We start from the raw sequence: 23,468 nt of genomic DNA, 5'->3' as shown, positions 1-23,468 counted from the left end.
CAAGTGTACATATCCACAAATAATTCAAATGCTCGCAATTTATCTTTAGTATTTGTTCCTGAAAAAACTTCATCCTAATGTAATCCTTGTAGACAGCTCCATAGTCAACTTAAAACTGAAAATAATTGTTATAACTGGGTCCATTGCCCCAATTCCAGCTTATTTCACAACCATTTACGTCATAATTTTCTTTCACAACATCAATGTGTCAAATACTTGAAATAAAAATTAAGAGTTGGAGCACTTACCATCAGAAAGCAATTTTCACATTTGTTAAAATGCTACATTTGCTAAATGAAATGACAGTATTCTGTCATTCCAGTGACCAAATGTAGCCTTTTAACAAATGTGAAAATGAAATCGAATGACCAGGCTCAAGGAGTAGCTCAGCTGTGATGTTGCTGCCTTTGAAGCTGGTACTCCCCGTTTAAAGCTCCGTGTCAAATATCCTTGTGACCTTGGACAAGTTAATCAATTTCTCTGTGCTTTAGGAGCAAAAATTAGATTGTTAGCTCTAAGGGAAAGGGGTTCATTGTGCTGCAAACAGGTATATGTACAGCAGTGTCAACACTGTATAAATAAAAATGATGCCCTTTTGTAAACTAATTGCTATATAGAAAACAGGTAAGAACCACACAGCCATTGCTTTTTGAACAGTATTTTACCAAAAAGTATTAAATAATTGTTTAAGAAAAAAACAACAATGAACCAATTTGCTTCTAAATTCAGTGCTATTTGCATCAAGATAAACATGTCTGAGGCACATTGATACAGCTGATAGTGATGGATACAGTTCATTTTCAATCAAAGCTATTTCAATGGATTTAGCTCTTCACTTCTTTGGGCTAGGATACTTTTAGCTATGCATCGAGAATACTTTTTTGGAACTATTTGTTGTCACCCTTATCCTCTCACACTACAATATATGTATGTGCCCTGTAAATTAAAATATTAAACATATCATTGTCACAGTAGCTTATGACAAGGATATAATGAACACCAAATATCTGGGTTGAACTGAACGAAGCTTAGATATAATAAAATATATTTATTCCTTAAAAAAGGTGAACACAGCAATATAGTACAATTAACAGGCAAGAAGGTAACACTTACTTAGGGTTGGGGGATGGAGAAGTATCAGCTAGCAATTCTCCAGCAATCCGGTGACATCCCAGGTGGAATCAGAAGAACAACTAAAAACTGTAGGGTTGACACAGTTTATATACCTGTGTAACCCTATTCTTAACATTGAATACAGACTATTGGTGAACAATTATCTGTATCCAATCCCTAATGTGGAGACACAGATTAACCCATGCCCCCCAGCTAATTAGCCCATGTGTACTGGGACTCTATGGGTAGCCCCATAATTAAATCAGGGGCGACGACCAGTCTATCAAATGAAGTATCTGCATTGTTTGTAGGTGTAGACATAACACTTACAAACCACTCCAGTTTGATGATTCTCCACCCTGAGGTAACAATTAGAGTGATAGAGTCTGTTGATTAGTACTTGATCTGTTGATTAGTACTTAGGGTAAACAATCAGGCAGTTAACTTTTGATCACAGTGCTTAGGCTCAATCAGCCGGCTGCCCTTCATGACCTATTAGCATAGCAGATGGAGTCTGCATTTTCAGGGCAGATCCAAAATACCATACATATACACTTTAATATCTACACATATTAATAAGTTCCATTCTGGTGGGCTCAGTGGGTCGAAATTTGCCAGTTCTTAATGCCTACAGTGACTCCACATATTGGCCAAATATCAACTCTCTGCGACCTCCAGAACTGGAGATACAGAAAGGCACTTTAAAACATCTTTAAAATACAGGATTATAATGAAACATGGGAACAGGGGAAAATACATTTTCATGACATGACAAGGGGTAAACCACCTTCCTGGACCACAGTCCAGTTAACCCCTGGCCTCCCTGGTGAGGTCAGGGGGTGGCCATATGGGGTGCAACCCCTTTAATACCGGGCCAACCCCCTCTCCCTCTACAATCATATTTCTGAAATTCATAAAGGAACATCTATACACATATTGCGGTTCTCAGTGTCCAAATAAGTGAGATGTGGGGTATTAGAATACAAATTAGTACAACACATTTTTAATAGAAATAAGTGAGACTACAATACTCTGACTAGCTTTGAGAATAAAAACAAGATTGTTTGGGGCGCTGCCTATATCGTGTATAATATATGAAGATGAAAGAAATGTTTCATCCACTCTAATTTAGAGATGGTACTTAATGAAGGAGAAACATACAATGAACCAAAAGTATAGACAAAGGTATTGAAAATATACTGTCTACAGGCTTTTGCTGCTGCTCAACTGGAAAAGGACCTTCCCTGGATCCTCATATGGTAAGTGTAAGCGGAATAACAGTGAGCGCAAAAAAGGAGAAAATACAAGATGATGAAAATTAATGTGTCTTTAATGACTAAAAGGTGAATGTGCGATTGATGCAGAAAGGATAAGGCTTGGTCCCCACTGGCTACTGCAGAGCCCGCTAAGAGGGCGCTGCAGGAACAAGAGCCGCCCCTCAATGGGGTGGGCCCGCTGCGAAGTGGGGCCGCCACACTACGCGGTGCGTTTTTCAGATTCACATTAAAATTGTGAATAGATCTAGCGATGGAGCACTAGGTCTTGCCCCCGGAGGTTCAGCCATTGAGGGAAAACATGTCGGGGGACATCATGGCCGTGCCCCTGTCACTCCCCCATCCTGCCCCCCCTTGTCTTTCCCCCTGCAGCTCACTTCAGACCGGGGGACTCGGATGCACACGACGCCAGCCTCGCAGGCGTGCGTGCAGCGCAGGTACTACCTGTAACCTAATGGAATGGGAGTAGGGATAGAGGGTAGTTCTAATGGTGGTTGATAATAGCTTAGATCAGGCCTGCACAACTCGTAAAGTGAAAAGGGCCGAACTGCTCCAAGGAAAAAAAATTTGGGCCGCACGGGTAAAATCATCATCATCATCATCATCTCTCCTCCAGCACCTCTCATCATCATCGTCCTCATATATCTCCCCCAGCACCTCACATCATCATCCTCATATCTCCACCAGAACCCCTCACTATAAACCTTTGTGATACTCCCCATCTATCTCTCATACCCCCATCTCTCCCCCTCACCCACGCACATAATACTCCTCCTCCACATCAAAAACACAATAACCCCCTGCACTCCACACACATCCCACCCACCCTTCACCTCACATCCCTCTCCCCCTGCCCCTCACATCATTCTCCCCCTCTGCACCTCACATCACACTCCCCCCCTGCACCTCACATCACTCTCCCGCCCCTGCACCTCACATCACTCTCCCCCCTGCACCTCAAATCACCCTCCATGCACCTCAAATCACCCCCTTGCACCTCACATCACTCTCCCCCCTTGCACCTCACATAAGTCTCCCCCGTTGCACCTCACATCACTCTCCCCCATGCACCTCAAATCACTCCCCATGCACCTCAAATCACCCCCCATGCACCTCAAATCACCCCCCTTGCACCTCAAATCACCCCCTTGAACCTCAAATCACCCCCTGCACCTCCAATCACCCTTCTGCATCTCCAGTCACCCCCCTGCACCTCCAATCACCCTCCCCTGCACCTCCAATGACCCTTCATAATCTCCCCCTGCACATTTCAGCAGTCCCCCCAGCACCCTTCATTATCTCCCCCAGCACCTTTCAGCAGTTCCCCTCAGCACCCTTCATAATCTCCCCTAGCACCTTTCAGCATTCCCCCCAGCACCTTTAAGCAGTTCCCCCAGCACCTTTCAGCAGTTCCCCCCAGCACCCTTCATAGCTCCCCAGCACCTTTCAGCATTCCCCCCCAGCACCCTTCAGCAGTCCCACTCATCCTCAACCCAACCCCCCCCCCCCCACCTGATCAAGACGGTGACAGCGGGAGCGGGCCTCAGCCAGGAGGTTTTAGCCATGTGGCTACCAGTACCAGGGCAAGGTGAAGCACGAGTTAAGAAGCGCGCTCTAGCAGCCGACCTCGGAAGCTCCGGGTCACACTTCTAGAGCGGGCTTGGGGGGGCGGGTAGTGCATCCGCGCGTTAACTGCAGCTTCTGGAGCAGGCTCGGCGGGGGAGGAGAGTGAGAGGAGAGAGATCGCGTCAGTGCGTGAGCGCATGAGCACGTCACCACGTCACCCTACCAAGGAAGGGGAAGCGGACGGGAGGTGGAAGGGAAGGGGAGGCGGAGAGGGCCATCGCGGGCCGCACATGGAGTCCCAGTGGGCCGCATGCGCCCCGCGGGCCGTATGTTGTGCAGGCCTGGCTTAGATCATAACATTCACATGGCCATGTGTGAGTGGCTGGTATATCTGTAGCAGAGTCTTTAGAGTTCTGAAGCTGAATGGGCTTCCACTCTTTATATGGCACCGGGTCATTCGCTGCTTCCGTATGTAACTCAGAAACATAGAGACAGCTGGAATTGGTGCCTGAAAACCATTTGGGATGTATGAATAAATAGTTTTGAAAATAACTCACTTTAATAGAATACTATTCACTAAACGTAGATACGTGCATTAATGCTGGTTAAGTGCCCTTTTATAACTTGTATTTTTTATTTTTGTGAAAATACAGCATATATACATCTTATTTCCAGTACTGTGACATGCATTATTCATATCTCTTATGTATGGTAGCTGTACACAAACATTGTCATCAAAAACAGAGTTATAAGCAACTACATAGACTTAAATAATAAATAAACATAACGTAAAATTAGGTGGGGGGGGTAAGAGGAAGAGGGTGGGGAGGGGGAGAGGAAGGGTGGGAGGCCGCGGCACTGATCAACGCTTCCGGGACCGATGTCAGGATTAATTTGTTGCTGCTGGGAGGACTACTCCATTACCGGAGAACGCATCTAGCTACTATTAAAGCAAAACGGTGGATCTCTCCACCCCAGGGATGTCTGTCTGGGCCAGCCAAGGCGTCCAGACTTTTAGGAAATTTTCGCCAGTGTCATTGACTAAACTTGTCAATTTTTCCATCTGGCATACGAACCAAATTCTATTCCGGATTTTGGGGATAACAGGAATTTCACTTTGTTTCCATAATGCTGCAATCTCGCACCGCACGGCTGTAGCAAAATGTGCTATTAGTTTAAGAGTTGCTTTCGAGAGGCCCTGTCGTGCTCTTCCCAGAAGGAAGAGACCGGGATCAAATGCCCTTTTAAAGCGATATTACATGTGTAGCTATTCACAAAGCTTCAATAAAATGACAATATGGCACAAAAATACCTTTTTAATGAGCTATTAAACGCTGGCAAGAAGAAGAAGTGCAGTAGCTGAAAAAATGCCCAAGCTCGCTTTTTTCCCCAGAAACTGCTATTCACTATACTCCGATATTGATATCGTACTATAAACACTCACATTCTTTTCTCGCAATCTAAAGGGAGGCAAGATCAGAATCTTGATTTGTATATCCCAGAGTTTATTTTATTTTTACTGCATGTGATTGAATCCTGGGGTCTTTGGGGGCCTCCGGAGCTGACCCGCATTTATTTCAGCTCTGGAGACCCCCAAATTCAATCCTAAGTAATAGAAATAAAATTACAGGCAGCTTCATTACCTTTGCATGTGAATTCCAAATACTCACATTGCCATGCAATAATGTCTTTGTACCACAACGATATGGGAGAATATGAAATCGGAAGACGGAACTCCTAAGTAATTTCCAGTATGCTATTTAAAGATTGCTTTTCTTATGCATGTATAATTTTCTCTCAAATTGTTATTTAGATAATGCTGTGAATGACATCCTGATTAATATACTTATGCATTCATTATTGGTGTTATTTGGGATCTGGGTACCAGGAGGAGAAGTTACACTAGCTGATCCAGATAATCCATTTGTTATAGGTATAAACTTGTAGCCATGCCTGGTTTTGGCTACCAGTCTGCCCTCCCTATCATGAAAGCCCTGATAACAGTGCAAGCAGTGACAGGACAAATCCTGGGTTTTCCCCACAGAACCAGCTCCCTTGAGTGACAGGGGAGGAGGTGTAACTAGGCCTGTGTTCTGCCCAATCCTGGGCTCAGATCTGGTACCTTCCTCCCAATGTACTTAGGGGGCTGCACCACTACATTTATGCAGTTGTCTCTACCCTTGAGAGAGACAGCTAACACACAGGGGTGTCTGCGCATTGACATCCCCTATACTTCTTCCACTTGGGGGAGAGTGAGTGATTACCATTCACCTGGCTCTACTAGAGGGTCAGAGAAGAGTAAGGACTGCTTCAGGTGACCTTGGCCTGGAGTGAGGTCCAGGGACCATCCTGAGGTTGGAGGCCTGTATTGAGCTGTGCTGAACAGATATCAGTTTTATACTGTGCACGCAGAGGCATAAACCGGTTCCAGATAACTATAACTCCTGCCTGGTGGGCAATCTTTCTGGGGGGAGTGGAGTACGTTTCATCTGTAGGAGATTGCCTCCACACATCTAGAGCATGCAGCAGATGGAGGCGCTGGATCACCAGAGAAAAATGTCGGTAATGTAACCCAAAAGCCTGTCCAGACGTCCCCAATACCAACAGTGGACCACTCAGTATTCTGTGAGCCAACAGGTAGCATGCACCATACATTTGGTAACAGGGGAATCTCCCAGAGGGTGGGGGAAACACTGTTACATACACATCTCCTCCCCCTCGCCTCACTCGTTCCAATTTTGTTCTTTTTCACTTTGTGTGCTTTTACATGATTTTAACTGTTAGTGGTTTTTTTTTTGCTGTGTTCTGTTATTTTGTGCCAATTATTGCTATTTTGGATGTACGGTAATTAGAATAAATATATTTCAGTTATTTTCATACTTCAAGTGTGTACTGCTATTCAGGAGGTTTCTGACCTTTCTTTTGGTCTTTTCCCATATTGTAAATCCTCCTGGGTGCACTGCTAGGTTGAGAATCCTAGCTTAGTAAGTAATTATTTATTGGTCGCTCTAGTGCTGATTAATTATGTTTGGGTAATTGATGTGTTCTCTAAAATGTATATACATGCAAAAAATGCTATATAAAGAACTTAAGGGTAGATCACCAGAACTCTGGTCATTTTGACCTAATAATGTAACTTTCGCGAAGTAGGGAATGGACATTATTGTTCTCCTTATTTACGGGTGTCCTCTGAGCTAATCATATGGAAAACTAACATCCTTTAGCAACACGACCATTGTAACTTTACCTGGATGAACGGAGACTATTGTAACATTGAGATGCGTAAAACAATACAATTTACATGCACATTGGGAAAGTGTGTTATTAGTGCATGTCAGTTAGTGACACGTTACGTATTAGCGTGTCCCCAATACAGTCCCATCAGCTTATTCCAATTTGACACATGCCCAACTTCAAACCTCAGCCATTTTTGACTGCTGCACAGAAAATGCTTGATATGTGATTAACGGACAGTAAGGCCAAGGTGAAGAAAAAATGAGTAGACTATGTTGCCCCTGACCTCTTGCCCCTGACCCATATGGCGGAGCTGGTCAGCTCAGTCATCGTGCCTCCCAGGATACAGGACTACCTGAGCTTGTTGATAAATTGGATCACGAGATACTTGGTAAGTGACACTACAGTACATTTATAATACACTAGATATCAATCTAGTTCATGTCACATTAGACACCACCTAGAACATCAGAACAAGCATTACTGTCTTATTTACAGTGCACTCACACATACTGTTCAGGGGAAGAGTAATTCGCGAAATAACATATGTGACATGCTTACATGTGTCCCTCTTAAGATTACAAAACACAATGCCTTCCACATTGCAGAAGGGATCAATTAGTATAAAGTAATCCTTTGCTATTTGAGGTCCAAAAAACTGCTCTATAATCACAATACCACTAATTTAAGCAACACTTAAAGTCTCAGTACAGTATCTCAAAAAGTTATATTCAAACCTGATTAATTAAATTATGAAAGGTATATAAACACCCACAGCACACAGCACGTATCTCTTAAGATTCACTATCCCCAACCTGCTTCTAGTCTTAAGATCACCTGAATAATACTATTGCTCTTTCTTCTGCCAACAATCACCCCACTGCTTTATCTATTTACATGTGTCCCTCAATACATGTTGCTGTCTAAATTAATTCAAGATTTATGATTTTAGCCATTGCAATCATGTTAGAAATAGTTACTTTGAAAGTACTTAATGTAAATTAGTGGCCAGGAGATACTGTACTTGAAAATGAGAGGTCACTCTAAATGTTATTGCTCCCTAAAAGGGTTAGAAACAGTAGCATATCTCAGTCCTCATTCATATGCATGGGAGTGAAGTCCTTCTAGAGTTTGCCAACAGTTTGTGGGTCAGGGCTTCTATATATTGTACTCTAAAATGTTACATAAATAGAGACATGATCAAAAATTGATGTTTGGTCTAAGCAAATCTATCCAAATGTGCTTATATGTATTCATGTTTTGTATGAATATATTTGATGACATTATGTATTTATATTTCAGGACCATCGATAAACCATTTGGTTTTGGCAAGACAGGCCGCGCCAGTGGCTGCAGAGCCTGAGGTTAAGGAGGAAGAAGCCCACATTGATACTCTTACTCACAGAGGTCACAAATGAGCTTGATGAGCCAGATGAACCTGTGGTGTCCCCCCAAACTGAATCTGTCGCTGCCTCCCAACTGAACCTCTGGCTGCCCCACCTGCTTCTCCACTGGCTGCCCATCCAGCTGCACCTCTGTCTACCCCACATGCTGCTCTGGCTGCAGCAAATAGACAGCCAACATCTGGCTCTTACACGGCCGTGCCGTTGGAGCACCAGAGGGAGATTCTTGGAATGCAAGCGGGGGGGGAGGGGGTTCGATTAGAGACATCTCGGGCCATCTTGCCCGTATTTACACCAGAACTCCAAGAAGAGAGCAAGCAGACTGACAGCAGGAGCAGGCATCACAGTGCCAGGGCAATTAATGCTTCTGCAATGAGACAGCTCACTACTGCTGTCATTACAAGTTTAGCACAGTTGACAGCATCAGTAAATGTGCTCAACTAGTTTATGCTGCAGGGCCTGGACAGTTTCATGTCCTCTAGGTGCTAAGTACCCCAGGGGAATCCCTTGAGTGCCTGGTCACGTCAGGGATATCCCAAATTGTTGAGACTCCCCCTCCTCCACCACCATCAGAGAAGATGGGCGCACCCTCAACACCTCTATTATAAAGTGTGTGCCATAGGAGAGCCAGTACGCATGGCCAAGTGCAAAAGGCAGTGCACCACCGAAAGAGGCATGGTCTTTAAATATTTGTAAATATGTAGATTGTTGTTGTTTATGTATTTAGTTATATGTTGTTTTTAAATAATGTTAAATTGATTTACTGTTTTTTTTACACACAGTGCCACAACTGTGTGTAATAAAATATAATTCACCCCTAGTTCTGTCTACTTTACGTTATTGGTCTCATAATTAGATTAATTATTGTACACTCATACTTTAAACACTCAATATTATATACAATAGTAAGCTACATACAATAAACATCTATTACATTCCCTTTAGTGTTTAAAAATCACATTACAGTTAATCTCATGAAAAAAAAACACAATTTCATATGCATCTGTTGCTGTGTTTCAGCCATTTATATGTTTCACCATACTGTATACAGTATACTATTCGTATAACACATGCAAAGTAAGGGTTAAATCCTACACTCTGTCCACTTCATTAAAGACCTTCCATTTTCCCTTGTAGATTATTTGTATAAATAATGTGATGCTCCCCAGGGTCTGTGTGAATAAGGGCAGCTTTTGAAAGGTGCTAAATATCGTAGTGTTATTATCATGCGTTAACAGCAGAAGAGGTCTGAGCATCTCCATAGCTAAGTAAACTGTTCATTACCATATGATTTGCATATGACTAAGCCTAACATCCGTTAAAATGGATCGTTCTATTATTTTTAAGGAAAATGGCAGAACATCGTTGCGCTAAGCACCTTTGGGGATATGCATTACGGATATCAATATTTTCTTTTGAGATAACGGTTAAGACCTTCTGAGGATCCAGCCCCTAATTCTCTCTCCACCCCCTCATCATCTCTCCCCTCTCTCTCCTCACCATCTGCCTCTAATTGCTCCTACCTCCCTCTTCACTCCCCTCATGCCCCATATTTCGGGGGTCTAAATGTTCTATGTGTATTGAATGTTGTAACATTTGAAAATTAATTCATTATAAAAATGTGTGGCCAGATTTTATGACATTCACAAATGAATGTGCAATATTGGTGGCTGGCGGTATTGCAAGCATTTGAACAAAAGTAGACGATAGTGCATTTTTTAGACTCATCCACGGATATTTGCTGTTGAAAGGAACTCCCGCACTTGCCCGTCTCTAATCCGTTGTATTTTCAGATTTTATAAACTGTAGGGAAAACGTAAAAAAAAATATCTTTTACAATGTCCTTGCGGGCTACAGTATGTTGAAAGGAACACTAAACCTTTTAGAGCAGCTGTGTTCAATACCTTCGCCACTCACCACATGTGTCAAACAGGACACTGTGTTGCGGCGAATAGGGGCACAGGCAGGACATCTGCCCAGTGGCCGCAGGGTGCTCAAATGGCTGGCTGCTGCGGTACACTTGGCTGTCTGTCGGCTGCGGAGGCACTCCGCTAGCCGGCACCTTCATTTACAGCAACACCCATGCACACCGGAAGTTGGTTCTGCTTCTGCAATCGTTATGTGGCACTGGAGTCCTCATCCAGGTAAGGTGTAGGGGGGGGGGAATATGTGTATTTTTGGTGTGGGGGGAATTATGTGTTTTTTGGGGGTGGTTATTACGTGATTTTGAGGTGTGGGTTTTTTTTAATGTATTTGGAGTGTGAAGAGGGTTATTATGTCTTCTGGAGGTGAGACAGGGGTTATGTCTTTATGGGGTGTGTTTTTTGTGTTTTTGGGGTTTTTTTTTTTTGTGTTTTTGGGATGTGTGGGGTTTATGTGTATTTGGAGTGTGGGGGTTTATAACGTGTATTTGGGGTGTGGGGGATATTATGTGTATTTATGGTGTGGGGGGTTATGATGTGTATTGGAGATAAGGGTCATGTATATAGGAGGTGGGGAGGCTTAGTGTGTGTGTATTGGGGAGGGGGGCTTAGTGTGTATTGGGGTAAGGGGAGGGAGGTGAAGTATGTCCTTAGTCTATACAGTGTCGCAACCGCAGAGAGAGCCCTGTTGACTTCTGTGGGGCTTTAAGTTCTATTACGTTGGATTGTCAATATTGCATTTTATAGTTAAGGGTCCCCAATTATTTAGATTTTGTTATACTGCGGCATCAACAAGCACTGGGAAACCTCTCCATGGGGGTTTCTACTCAGAAGACTGGACCTCCTGCAGCCAGCATTTTTCTTTGCGCGACTCCAGGGACTGTGAGTCTGGCTACATCTGTACATTTGTTTCTAAATAAAGGTTTAAATCTTTTTTTAAATAAATGTTTAAATATATAAACATGTTTTATTATGATTTGGACACCTTCCCATCTATTGTATAAATTACAGTTTTAATTGTGTTGTTTTTATATCCCCTTTTTTTTACCCTATTCATCTTTTCACAGCCCAGTTACTTATGTGTCTTATTGTATCAACTATGTATATTGATGTAATATTATAATAGACTGCATTTAAGGAATTGAAAGAGAGAGTAAAGCCAAACCCCTGAAGAAGTCTATAGGGTGAAATAAGTAGTAAGTAACCTATGAAGCAATGGGATACCCTCCCAGAAAGAGACTTAGGGGGTTATGCACTAAGCAGTGATAAGTGGGTTTTCTGGGTGCTATGCACAAAGCAGTGATAAGTGCTTTTAAGTGAGATACATGCCTTTATAGCGTGATACTGCCTGCTGTGAGATTCACAAAGCAGTGATAACAGTGCAGTATCGTGCTATAATGGCTTTTTATCCCACTTAAAAGCACTTATCACTGCTTTGTGAATCTCTTAGCAAACAGTAGCACGCTATAAAGGCATTTATCTCACTTAAAAGACATATCACTGCTTTGTGAATCCCACTGCAGGCAATATCACACTATAATGGATTTTTATCTCACTTAAAAGCACTTATCACTGCTTAGTGCATAACCCCCACAGACTCTCTCCCTCCCATTATTCAAAGTGGGCTGTTAACTGATGATACGGATGAGATGCAGTAGGAGAAAAAGGACACTGGGCTGAAGGATGGATACAGTGTTGGGTACTGTATCTGCAGACTTTATGTCTGGGAGTGTAGTGATTTTTTTAATATAGTTATTGAGTATGACATATTAAACTGTATGTATATTTTTCTCTTTACATGTGTGCAGGATCCACATTTGACAAGCTTGGATTTCTCATTTTAAATGTGAGTGCAATAGATGAATAGATAAATGTGAACATTTCCAAGCTTCGGATTACTAGACTATATGTTTTTCTCTATTGCGTTTCCCCTTATCTTCTTTGTTTTAGATGGCCTTGTTTTATATCTGGAATCTAAACATGAGGTATAAGCAATATGCCCTAAAGGCACTGGTCCACAGAATGTTGAATCTCTGATTGTTTACATTGGACAAATATAGCCAGTGATTGAAGTGGCTTAAAAAAAGGTAATCTTTGGAGCAAAGCTCTATGGGCTATATTTATATATAATAAAAAAATAAATAGATGATACGTTCTGTGGCTAACGAAATGCTTTTATTTGTGCGAGCTTTCGAGATACACTGATCTCTTCTTCCGGCGATGTTACAATGAATGAAGCAAGCAAAGGGAATACTTAAAAACAGTGTCTCTTGGAATGTTATCTGTGCTTGTCCTTCCCCGGTGTGGATGAGATTTATGGCTAGAGGTGTTAAATGGTTCCTGAAAGAAAGTGATGTAAGAGTGTGTGTGTGTATCTGTGTGAATATAACTGAATGGAGAGCCCACAGTGTATACAGTGCTTTACAAAAGGGGTGTGTGGAGTGGGAGTTAATAAAAATGGTGTGGGTAGGTGTGGAAATGTGGGAGATAGTGGCATAGCTAAAAGTGTGTGTGGATACTATGTGGTCCCTATTGGTGTATAGGAATGGAAAAACAAGGAGTATTGGTATGTGTAAAAGACAGCTGTGTGTGCATACATATAGCACAGTATGTACAGACATGGTCTTTAGCACTCATGGGAAGCTGTTCCAACTGTGTTCTTGTAGCTGCAGCACTACTCTGTGAAGTCAGAGCCAGGACAAGAAAGTAAAAAAAAGTGTAAACATCCAAAGATGCATTTTAGCAATGTGCATATATGCAGAATGTCACTGGTGCATTTTGGATTAGTCATTATATTCTCACTAGTTTTGCATCAGTGAAGAAACAGGTTTAGGTTCACCAAAAGTACCTTCTCCTAATGGTGCTCCTGTTGGGCCATATTTAGTAAGCAGTATACTGCTATAAACCATCTTCATTCATGTCAATGGGATGTACAGTTAGGTGCCTTCCATTGCTGGATTTTTTAGAGCAGAAGACAGCTTAGTAAATATGACTCGTAATGTGCTAGAACAATTAATGTTTATTCAGCTCTAAAACTGGGAGAGAAAGCAGCACTGTTGTTTCCAAGTACCTTTTTATTATACATCTTATGCAGATCCCCCCACACCCTAATTTGGCAGCCGTGAGAATGAGATATGTTGCCCTCTCCTACAGTATGTTAAGTTTCATTCAGTAGCATGATGTATCATTTATGTGTTTTTTTTTAATATAGTAAACAATAAGTCCAGAGGAATAAATGAGTGACACCATATGCCTTCACATGGAGAAAAAAAAAATCTGAAACAGAAACCATTCCAATTAGCAATTTCTGCTCATATTAGTCATGAGCAAAATAGGATTTCTTACGAAAGTTAATTAATGGTGCTCATTTTACACTTGGGGCCTTATTATAAGTGTATTATACTTTGCAGAACCTAACAAAATTACAAAAAGCAATTAGTTAGAACAAATCTTATTGTCTGCTTATTAAAACATAAAATTGTACAGAAGCAGGTTGCTTAACTAGCTTAGTGTCAGCTTCATTTTTGAACTTGAAGCCGTTCAATTGCTGTACCATGCATTCTCTTCATTTTCATGAACAAGTGCAAGATTTGTGAACGAAAACTTAGTTTCAATGGAAACATTACATTTTTCATTTGATAGTATAACTTACCCTTTTGCTAAATTGAAATTCAAAAACTTAGAAATGAGAGCCACCTTCATCTGCCAATGTTTGAATTAAGTTTATTTGGATGCAGTTACCACTATTTGGAGAAATCAATAAATGAATGAATTATACATGTACACAACTTCCTAAAATATACAGTACAAATGTTTATACATAATGGGTATATATATATACTATACCACATTTTAAGTTATGGTGGGTGAAAAAGGCAACAAAAAACCTACACCGTTAGCATATAGCCAATAAAGAATATCACTGGTGAGCACATTTACATGTCTTAGACAGATCTGCAACCCTGCCTTTCAACCATTATCACCCAGCATACAGTGCTCCCACTGCAGCAAGGGATTCTGGGAAATGACATACAAATGAGCTCACAATATGTCACCTTTTGCCTGGAATATCCATTCACATGGAGCCCATTTAAGCAGATGCATTGCCATTCACACAGCTTTTAAGCACAGCATGGGAGTAGCAAAGCAAGTACAAACCAACCTCACACTGATGATACCCAGCAAGGTTGGAACTTGTCTGTGAGTGGTTTGTACTTGCTTTGCTAGTCCCATGCTGTGCTTAAAAGCTGTGTGAACGGCAATGCATCTGCTGAAATGGGCTCCATGTGACTGGATTTTCCAGGCAAACGGTGACACATTGGGGGTTATGCACTATGCAGTGATAAGTGGGTTTTCTGGGTGCAATGCACAAAGCAGTGATAAGAGCTTTTAAGTGAAATACATGCCTTTATAGCGTGATACTGCCTGCTGTGAGATTCACGAAGCAGTGACAACAGTGCAGTATCGTGCTATAATGGCTTTTTTCCCAACTTAAAATCACTTATCACTGCTTTGTGAATCTCATAGCAGACAGTATCACGCTATAAAGGCATTTATCTCACTTAAAATACTTATCACTGCTTTGTGAATCTCACAGCAGGCAATATCACGCTATAATGGCTTTTTATCTCACTTAAAAGCACTTATCACTGCTTAGTGCATGACACCCAAAGTGTGCTCATTTTAATGTCATTTCCCAGAAACCTTTGCTGCAGTGGGAGCACTGTATGCTGGGTGATAATAGTTGAAAGGCAGAGTTGCAGACCTGTCAAGGACATGTAAATGTACTCACAAGTGATATATATATATATATATAAATATATATATGTATATATATATATATATATATATATATATATATATATATATATATATATTCCAAGGTGTGAATACAGAGTGCAAGGAGGAGTTCAAGGCTTAGGAGCCCAGGGCACAGCTAAAGGCTTCATCAGAGTACTCTGCCTGTACTCTCCTTTAATATGTGTGAAGCAGTACAGTGATACACTATTACTGTAAGTTGAACTGCACTGTTACAGTACCTGTACAAAAAAATGGGGGAAATTGCACATTTACAAGCAGAGCAAAATAATTTACTCCACATTGCATATTCTAACTGCAATTGGAGTTACTGTAAGAACTACACTACAATGCATTTGACAATTCATTGAATAGTTATAGGCTTTTTGGGTTTCTCTGTACCATGTCTAACAAAAAATATTAAAGCCCTGACATTACCTAAACTAAAGTGAAAATAGGATATCTCTTTAGGCCACAATGTACCAAAGTCTACTGGCTACAAAACCAGGGCAAATGATCTGCACCAGGTTGACCAAAGTAAGTGCCCATGGGGTACTTTTCATTGAGAAATATGGGGCAGTAAACTGGGAGGCTTTGACAGTGTACATTACCCCCTATGTTTTTGTACTGCATAGGTACTGTATAAGATTCTGATCAAGTGCTACAATGCACCTAAGCAGTAATAACTTTGCAAAGTGATACTATATACTGTAAGTATCAGGGTTTTGTCATTCTAATGGACTTATAGTAAATATAGAAAGCATTATTTTAAGATATAACACATACATCTCTAGAAAGATTTACTTATCAGATGTTGTATTCCACTACTCATAACAAAAAAAAAACAAACAAAAAGAGAATACATTCTAGAACATAATGGTTATTGCATAATAGTTCTCCAGTCTTTAGGTCCATTTCCCTTTGTAATGCCTGAACTACAGTATTTTACAAACAAAAAAAAACAACACATTATTAGAGACTGAACAAGAGACCAGTACACTGGTTTTATCAGACTCCAGGGTCGAATTCAATATTAGCTATGAACAGGGACTGTATAGTACTGTTTGTCCTATTCTTGTCATGATTATTTTAACCAGTCAGTTACGCCAACACAATGGCATTATCTATTAATAGACTTGCATTTTTGCTTAGAATGTATGTTTGTAGAAGATTTGTAGAATGTAGACGATTGCTGGGTTTTTTCACATTTTATTTAGAAAAAACATGTTTTCACTACTTTTTGATACATTATTTTACTTGTACAGTATGTAAAATGTTGATTGTGTAGCTATCATCATTTAAGAGATTGTTACATTTATACTTTATTTAGTTCACGTTCCTTTATATTCAAACAGCTTTGGCACCAACATTTAATACATATGAAGTTTACCAACAGTGTTTCAAACTGTTTGCATAAACAATTAAAATAGAGATGCACTATCTATACAAATAGAGCTTTCAAAAATAGGTATGGCAAGTTACTTACAATCAGTGCATGCCATACAAATCAGTACAACATGTTCTTCTTTTATACTTACCAGAATTGAAAAATACTTGTTTCTGTTCACAACCTTATGACAATGTTGCGTTTCTGTCCTATTATCTGTCTGCATACAGAACACAGCCTGTTGTTCATTTAGTGAGATTACAGAAATACAAGGCTGTATCACTAAAGCAACAAACCTAACTGGTACAGTGCATGTCTTCCCTTAACCATAGGATGGAGCCAATATCCCTGAATATGAATCTTACTATTTAAGTGCACAAAATATACACTCAACTTTGATTGTATCATACCAAAATGCAACATCCAATAATGAATAATTTATTATTTCACTGTTCCCTTCTTGCAGTGTTCTGTAAGTAGCCAATGAATTAATAATATACTGTACCATAAGTTATATTTAAATTAAAGGATTGATTCACTGTCACCTTAAAAAAAAAAAAACCTCTTTCCATCAAATGATCTTGGATTTTGTATCTAAAATATTTGTTTGCGTCACCATTTTAACTGATTATGTGTATTACTGTACAGTATCTATGTTCTGTAGGATATCTTTAACAACATATGTATAAACATTGTAAGAAAATCAACAAGTAGAGGGAAACTTTGACTTCCATTTTTTTCTTTTCTTTTGGTATACCTGAAATACAAGACTTTATATATGTACAGTAATCAGTCTAAGAATAGAACCCCATTTCATTTAATTTACATTCTATGCTGTATATCAGCTTGACATTTTAAGTACCCCTGCTTATCTGTACTGTATTTTAGTAGGTGCATGCTTGTGGTCATTAAATGTTTAGTGCTAGTTTTCTGTCACTGTGTTTAATATACCTTAGGCCTGTTATATACAGGATGCGGCCGTTTGTTCCTATGCGAACGCGCGTGCACGTGCCGCATGCTTTTCCTGAATATAGTGCCGGGAGCTGCAGGTAAGGTATATCTGTGTATATGTGTGTGTATGTGTGTGTATGTATGCGTGAGTATATGTGTGTGCATGGGTTGTGTGAGTGAATGTAAGTCCTAGATAGATTTTTTAAAGAAAAAATAAAACTTTAATAAATATTTTTTTTTTAACTTCTGCAATCATACACACACACACACACACACACACACACACACACACACACACACACACACACACACACACACACACACACACACACACACACACACACACACATATAAACACACATCCACGCATACATACATACACAAATACACACATATACATACATTTGAGCGCAGGCAGTGGCGCGAAAAGACGAATTTCTTCATCTTCGCCGCTGTCTGTCGGCTCCCCTCTCCCTGCCGTGCGCACGCGCGGCCCTTCTATAGAAAGGCTGACTGACGTCAGCCAACTAAAAATCTGCGCGCACGCACGGCGCAGCACGCACCCGGCACTATATAACGTGCTTTATTCTACTCAAGGATAGACTATATTGAAGCTAAAAGAAGCACTCAGAGCAAACCTCTAGAAAAAAAATTAGTTTGCAAGTTTTTTAAAGGTAGATAGATAATCTAGGAACATGTAGTATTTACCTGCTGAACTGTATATAATAATTTTATTTGACATCAAACCTATTAGTACGCATGCAGCACCTTCAGCTTTTCATTGCATTGTTTTTCTAATTACATTTAATTGAGTGAATTTGGATCAACTATTCTAGACATTTTAAAGTCTATCTTAACAGTATGTTTGACATTGTTCAAATTGCACCTTCTGCTGTTTTTTTCACTAAACACAATATAGCTGTTGGTATGCTTTGGTTGAATCACTCTTTGGATTCAGGCTGCTTTTGAATAATACAAATGATAGTAGGGTTTGTTGTGAAAAATAAAAAAGTGATTGCTCTTTTAAACTCGTCACGTGATTGTACATGTATTCTAACATCTTGAGAATTGTTATATCAGCCAACAAAAACATTTAAGAAGTACTGGAACAAGTACAAACTGGGCACTTTTTCACAGTAGTTTTTAACAATCATGCAAGATTTTTCTCTAGCTACGGTATATGAAGCTCCACATTTCAAGTTCAATTACTTAATGGAAGTACCATTGAAAGTGTTTGCATAGAAAAGTGTTACATTGTTACAGTACATTGTGTGTGTGTATGTATGTATATATATATATATATATATATATATATATATCATTTCAATGTGTACAAAGCAGATAGCAGAAAAGAACTATTACAGTGCATTGTTTAAACTTAACCATGCTAGACACAATGCTTACAATATTAGATTGTTCCCACATTTCACTGAATTTGTTCATATAGTGCAGTTACCTGTACATTAACTTCCCATGTAAACATGCTTTAAATTTCAAATAAATGATGGGTGATAAATCATTAAGGAAGCAAGTTATAATTTTATGAATACAGTACACATTAGGTTCTCAAAACTAATGCAACCCTAGTTGGATTGCACTTGAACTAAAAGTCCCATCTACTCTGAATTAATGAGAATAAGCCTTGTTACTTTTCAGATCAATGAACTAAAGTCTTTACTGCTAACTGCAATCTCATTTGAGCAAATGCTGAGAGATGGCAAATTTGACAAGGTTAGAGTTAACAGAATGGAGGGTGATATACTGCTCCAGGCACCTTCCTTAAAATCCAAATTCATTCCTTTCTTCATCATTGTCTGCATCTATTATATCTCAACATGACAGACTCTGTGTTGAATGCCAGGCACACATTAACGTTAATAAAAGGCATACCGTGCCTGAAACATTACAGATCGGAGACATTGTGTGCACTCACATGACAGAAATATAGATTCCACTGAAAATTGCAACAGTTAGAATTGCAGAGGTTTCTAATGCAATGCGGGGTTGTTCTTTGTACTACTGCCAATTATTACACATATTTGTCCAAGAAGACAAGTATAGATAATACCCTATCTTACTGTAACGAGGGGATACCGTTTATTTTAAGACTATCAATGCGCACTCTAAACTCAACCTGTCACAGCAATAAGCAATGGAATCAAATGAATAAGAAAAATATTAATATGTTCATTGTATCCCCAAAGTTTGAAATAAAACAGGATCTGGTATGTATAAAATAAGCAAAAGAACAGATTAAAATAACCTTTTAAAATTACAAATGCTAACTTTTGTACATAACCTCATATATGTAGATAACTCTGAAGACCTGAGGTTAGCAAAAAAAAAAAACCCAACCCAATATGTAATAAATTAAACATTAATGCAATATAATGTATTTTTTTTTATTTTTTATAATAGGGAGTTTGGAGGCAAAGCTAGATGCACTCTGGGGTTTGTTCCAAGGTAATTTCACAGTCTGGGGATCATATATGTTCTTGAAGATATCAAGACTCCTGTCACTTAATCCACTTTTACTCTACATAATACAGTGCAATACACAAATCAACATTCAAAAAAAGGTCTCTGGGGATTTCATACCTTTCACTATACAGTATGTGTGGTTGTAATATCACAATATTGTTATCCCCTATACAATGATGGTATCACTAGCGCATTACAATTCACGTTGATGTAATGTTTGTTAACCCCTATACAATAAAATCAAGGTGGATTGTAATGTGTGGGGTGCTCTCTGGTATTGAGATGTGCAATGTGGTCACTGCGAAAGCATAATCACGTTTTTTCTTTGGTGGTGGTGGTGGCGGTGGTAGTGACAACGATGGAGGGTGAAAAGTAGCAGTGGGTTTTCTGTAGATGACACAATTTGTCTACACCTGCTTTGGGGATCTGGTCATATCGAATGCATTACTTCAGCTGATGAGAAGGGCGTGGATTTCTATCCAGTAGTAGCAGACACATCATGACAGATATGTACTTACTGCAGTATGCGATTAGGAGACTAGCCAGGATCATGAGTGCCCAGAAAGTTGAAGACATTCTTGGCAAGGCGTTGGCATCTTTTCTAGAGCTTATCCTAGGAGATGGAGCCATTGGAATCAGTTCTCCCGAGTTAAATACCAGTTCGTTTCACCAGCCAGCTGCTCCCTGGACTGGACGCTTTTCTCCACGTGTAATCCTAAAGGAAAACATCTTCAAAAGACGAAAGTGGCCATCCTCCCTGCCAGGATTCAATAATCATCACCCACCAGAAAGACACAGACCTCTGCAACTCAATCTTTAACCCTGTTTCTGTAGTTCAAATATATGGGCAGTCGACATGCATTTGGTTTTAGACTGGATCACCCCGATGTATTTAATGCTTTGGAGAATGTCCCATAATTATGATTATGTTTCCGATGTTCATTTAAATACTCTCCAAAGATTTCTCGCAGTGACACAAGAAATCTACACCCGGCACAAAAAAAGACTGGCAATGACATTGACAGGAGATATTTGGGACATCAAGATCATACTGCAACCACTTCAAACACCACCCCAGAGCACCAGGGGCAGTATGAGAGAGGACTCAAAACTTGAAGAGCACCGATTTCTCGTTTCTTAAGGATACATCTCTCCCCCCCTCCAAAAAAAAAACAACAAAAAAAACACAACGAAAAAAAGAGCTACAGTATTACATCACCAGAGCTGTGCCTGAGGATGGCGACAAACGTTTAAAGCAGGAAGAATTAAGATTGATATGTGCCATCTGTGTCCATCCTCTGCCCATATATACCCAGTTCAGGATGATCTACAACTCTCTTTCTCCGTTAGTAATCCCAAGGAATCACAGGATCTGATCTCACGCAAAGTTTGAAACGTGTGTTGCTTCCCTGCAGGTTAAACGTGGGATCCCTGAGACTGCGGGAATCTCAGTGCCAGTGGAGCTCGGTAACTCTGGGAGTGAAGGAGCCGCGATCACGCCCACAGGTAGGGAGAGAGCGAGAGGACAGCTCTCCCCAGATGGACAAGCACAGAGCTCGGTGGGGGAACACATGCACACATCCGTCTCCGCAGCCTACAATGCAACGCTAGGCAGCCGGAAACAATGCTACGATTCCCCGGCTCCTGAACTCGCTAGATTTACTACTTCTTCTTTTTTTTTTTTACCCTACGAACTGATGGCACTGGCATATTCCTTTAACATCGAAATGACTCCCACTGCTCAGATGTCTATGGGCTCGTTCATTTCAAAAGTCAGCCAGATGCGTTGGTGGCCACTGGCCAGTGCCCTTCCTCCTGCAAGGATTTCCCATGCTGATTTTGCTAAATCATTTCACCGAATTGCATCCACCAGCTCTGGTTGTTTAATACTATATTAGCATTTGTTTCAGTAAATTTGCCTCTCTTTCTGAATCATCCCCTTACAATGCATTGTGTGTGCTATTCTGCATCCTTGTACTGTACCATCTTAAATTGCTAGATGAACACGTTGAGAAGAATTCACAGATAGGGAACCTTACCCATGGGGGAAAATCTCATAATCAAAATGCTTTTACAGCATGCAAGTGCAGCCAACATGGTGACAGGAAACTGATGGGACTTATGTTTAATATACACTTATTCCTTGATTTACATCCAAAAGGAAGGAATTACATCCAAGATGAAATAATCATTAAAATGTCAGCAGTGTGCACCCAATACACCAGATTAGATATTAACCTAGTTTCCACATGTAAATAATTTGACATTATAAGTGTAATAAACAAATAGTATATGTTTATAGAAATTGGATTTCAATTCAGTACATAAGTACTTCTATATAAGCTTGCATAGGAACACTTGAAATACTTGTTTAATGTGATACAATATAATTAACCCCTTCAAATTATTTGTTCACAGAGGGGATTTTTAGTGATCTATTTAGGCCAAAAGATGATGGGGCCCCTTCACTAAACTTCGATAAGTTCAGTGCATTACTGATCGGGTTGGCATGTTCTTACCGAATGCTATGAAATTTGTGTAGAAATTGTGTAGGAAAAATCGCAAGTTGTTTATCGTTCGGTAAAAACAATGCCAAATTGCAATAATTTGTGTGTGCTTAACGAGCAAAATGTCGCTCTAGCAGTCTGGAAGAGCTGCACAGGGAGACGCTGCATCTCTGTGCACAGCTTTTACAGGAGATCACACAGTTTTAATGTTAATTTTAATAACACAGTATTGAATCAGGGCTCTCCAGAGCGAAAGTGCATTCATTTCAGCCTTGAGGACCCCATGCTTCCTGAGTTGAAGGCCGCGACGTGGGGTGCTGGTATCTCTTGTGTGTTTAAATGACCCGGTCTCATGACACTGGAGAATTTAAACATGGCGGGGATACTGGAACAAGTTACTGGGCCTGTAACTTGGGTAGCAGAGGGTCCCCGGGGCTGAAATTAATGCGTTTCAGCTCTGGAGACACCCTGATTTAATACTGTGTTATTAAAATTAACATTAAAACAGCTTCATTGGAATCAGGAAGCGTATCGCACAGCAGATGCTAATGCCAATTATCGACTATGGGGACATAGTATACGGCTTGGCACCCCAAACACACCTTAGCAAACGTGATACCTCTACAATTCAATATGCCGTTTTGTTCTCCAATGCAACTACAGCACACATCACTGCAAAATGCTCAAAGAACTAAATTGGTCATCACTTGAGTCTTGGCGCAAAGTTCATCTTTCCTGTCTTGCCTTCAAATACTTTCTGGGCAAGCTACCCGTCTATCTGCAAAAGCTCCTCACCCTTACCACATGCAGCACTTATCATCTGAGATCTGACT

General features: G+C 40.3%; 1 protein-coding gene across 2 annotated transcripts in view; it reads right to left on the bottom strand.

Moving 5' to 3' along the window:
• Positions 1 to 21,807, bottom strand: part of TAFA5 (TAFA chemokine like family member 5) — a 1,111,160-nt gene extending 1,089,353 nt beyond the window's left edge. The window contains exon 1 of one of the 2 annotated variants that reach the window (XM_075599798.1): positions 20,647 to 21,807. In XM_075599798.1, coding sequence (XP_075455913.1) covers positions 20,647 to 20,758 — 112 coding nt within the window. In that variant the 5' untranslated portion in view covers positions 20,759 to 21,807. The remainder of the gene's footprint in view (positions 1 to 20,646) is intronic. The other variant, XM_075599801.1, reaches the window with a different exon arrangement.
• Positions 21,808 to 23,468: the final 1,661 nt, after the last annotated feature.

Source organism: Ascaphus truei, chromosome 5 (genome assembly GCF_040206685.1).
Source record: "Ascaphus truei isolate aAscTru1 chromosome 5, aAscTru1.hap1, whole genome shotgun sequence".
Classification (NCBI taxonomy): Eukaryota; Metazoa; Chordata; class Amphibia; order Anura; family Ascaphidae; genus Ascaphus; species Ascaphus truei.
The sequence above is the reverse complement of the archived record's forward strand: the minus strand, read 5'-3'. Positions and strand labels throughout refer to the sequence as shown.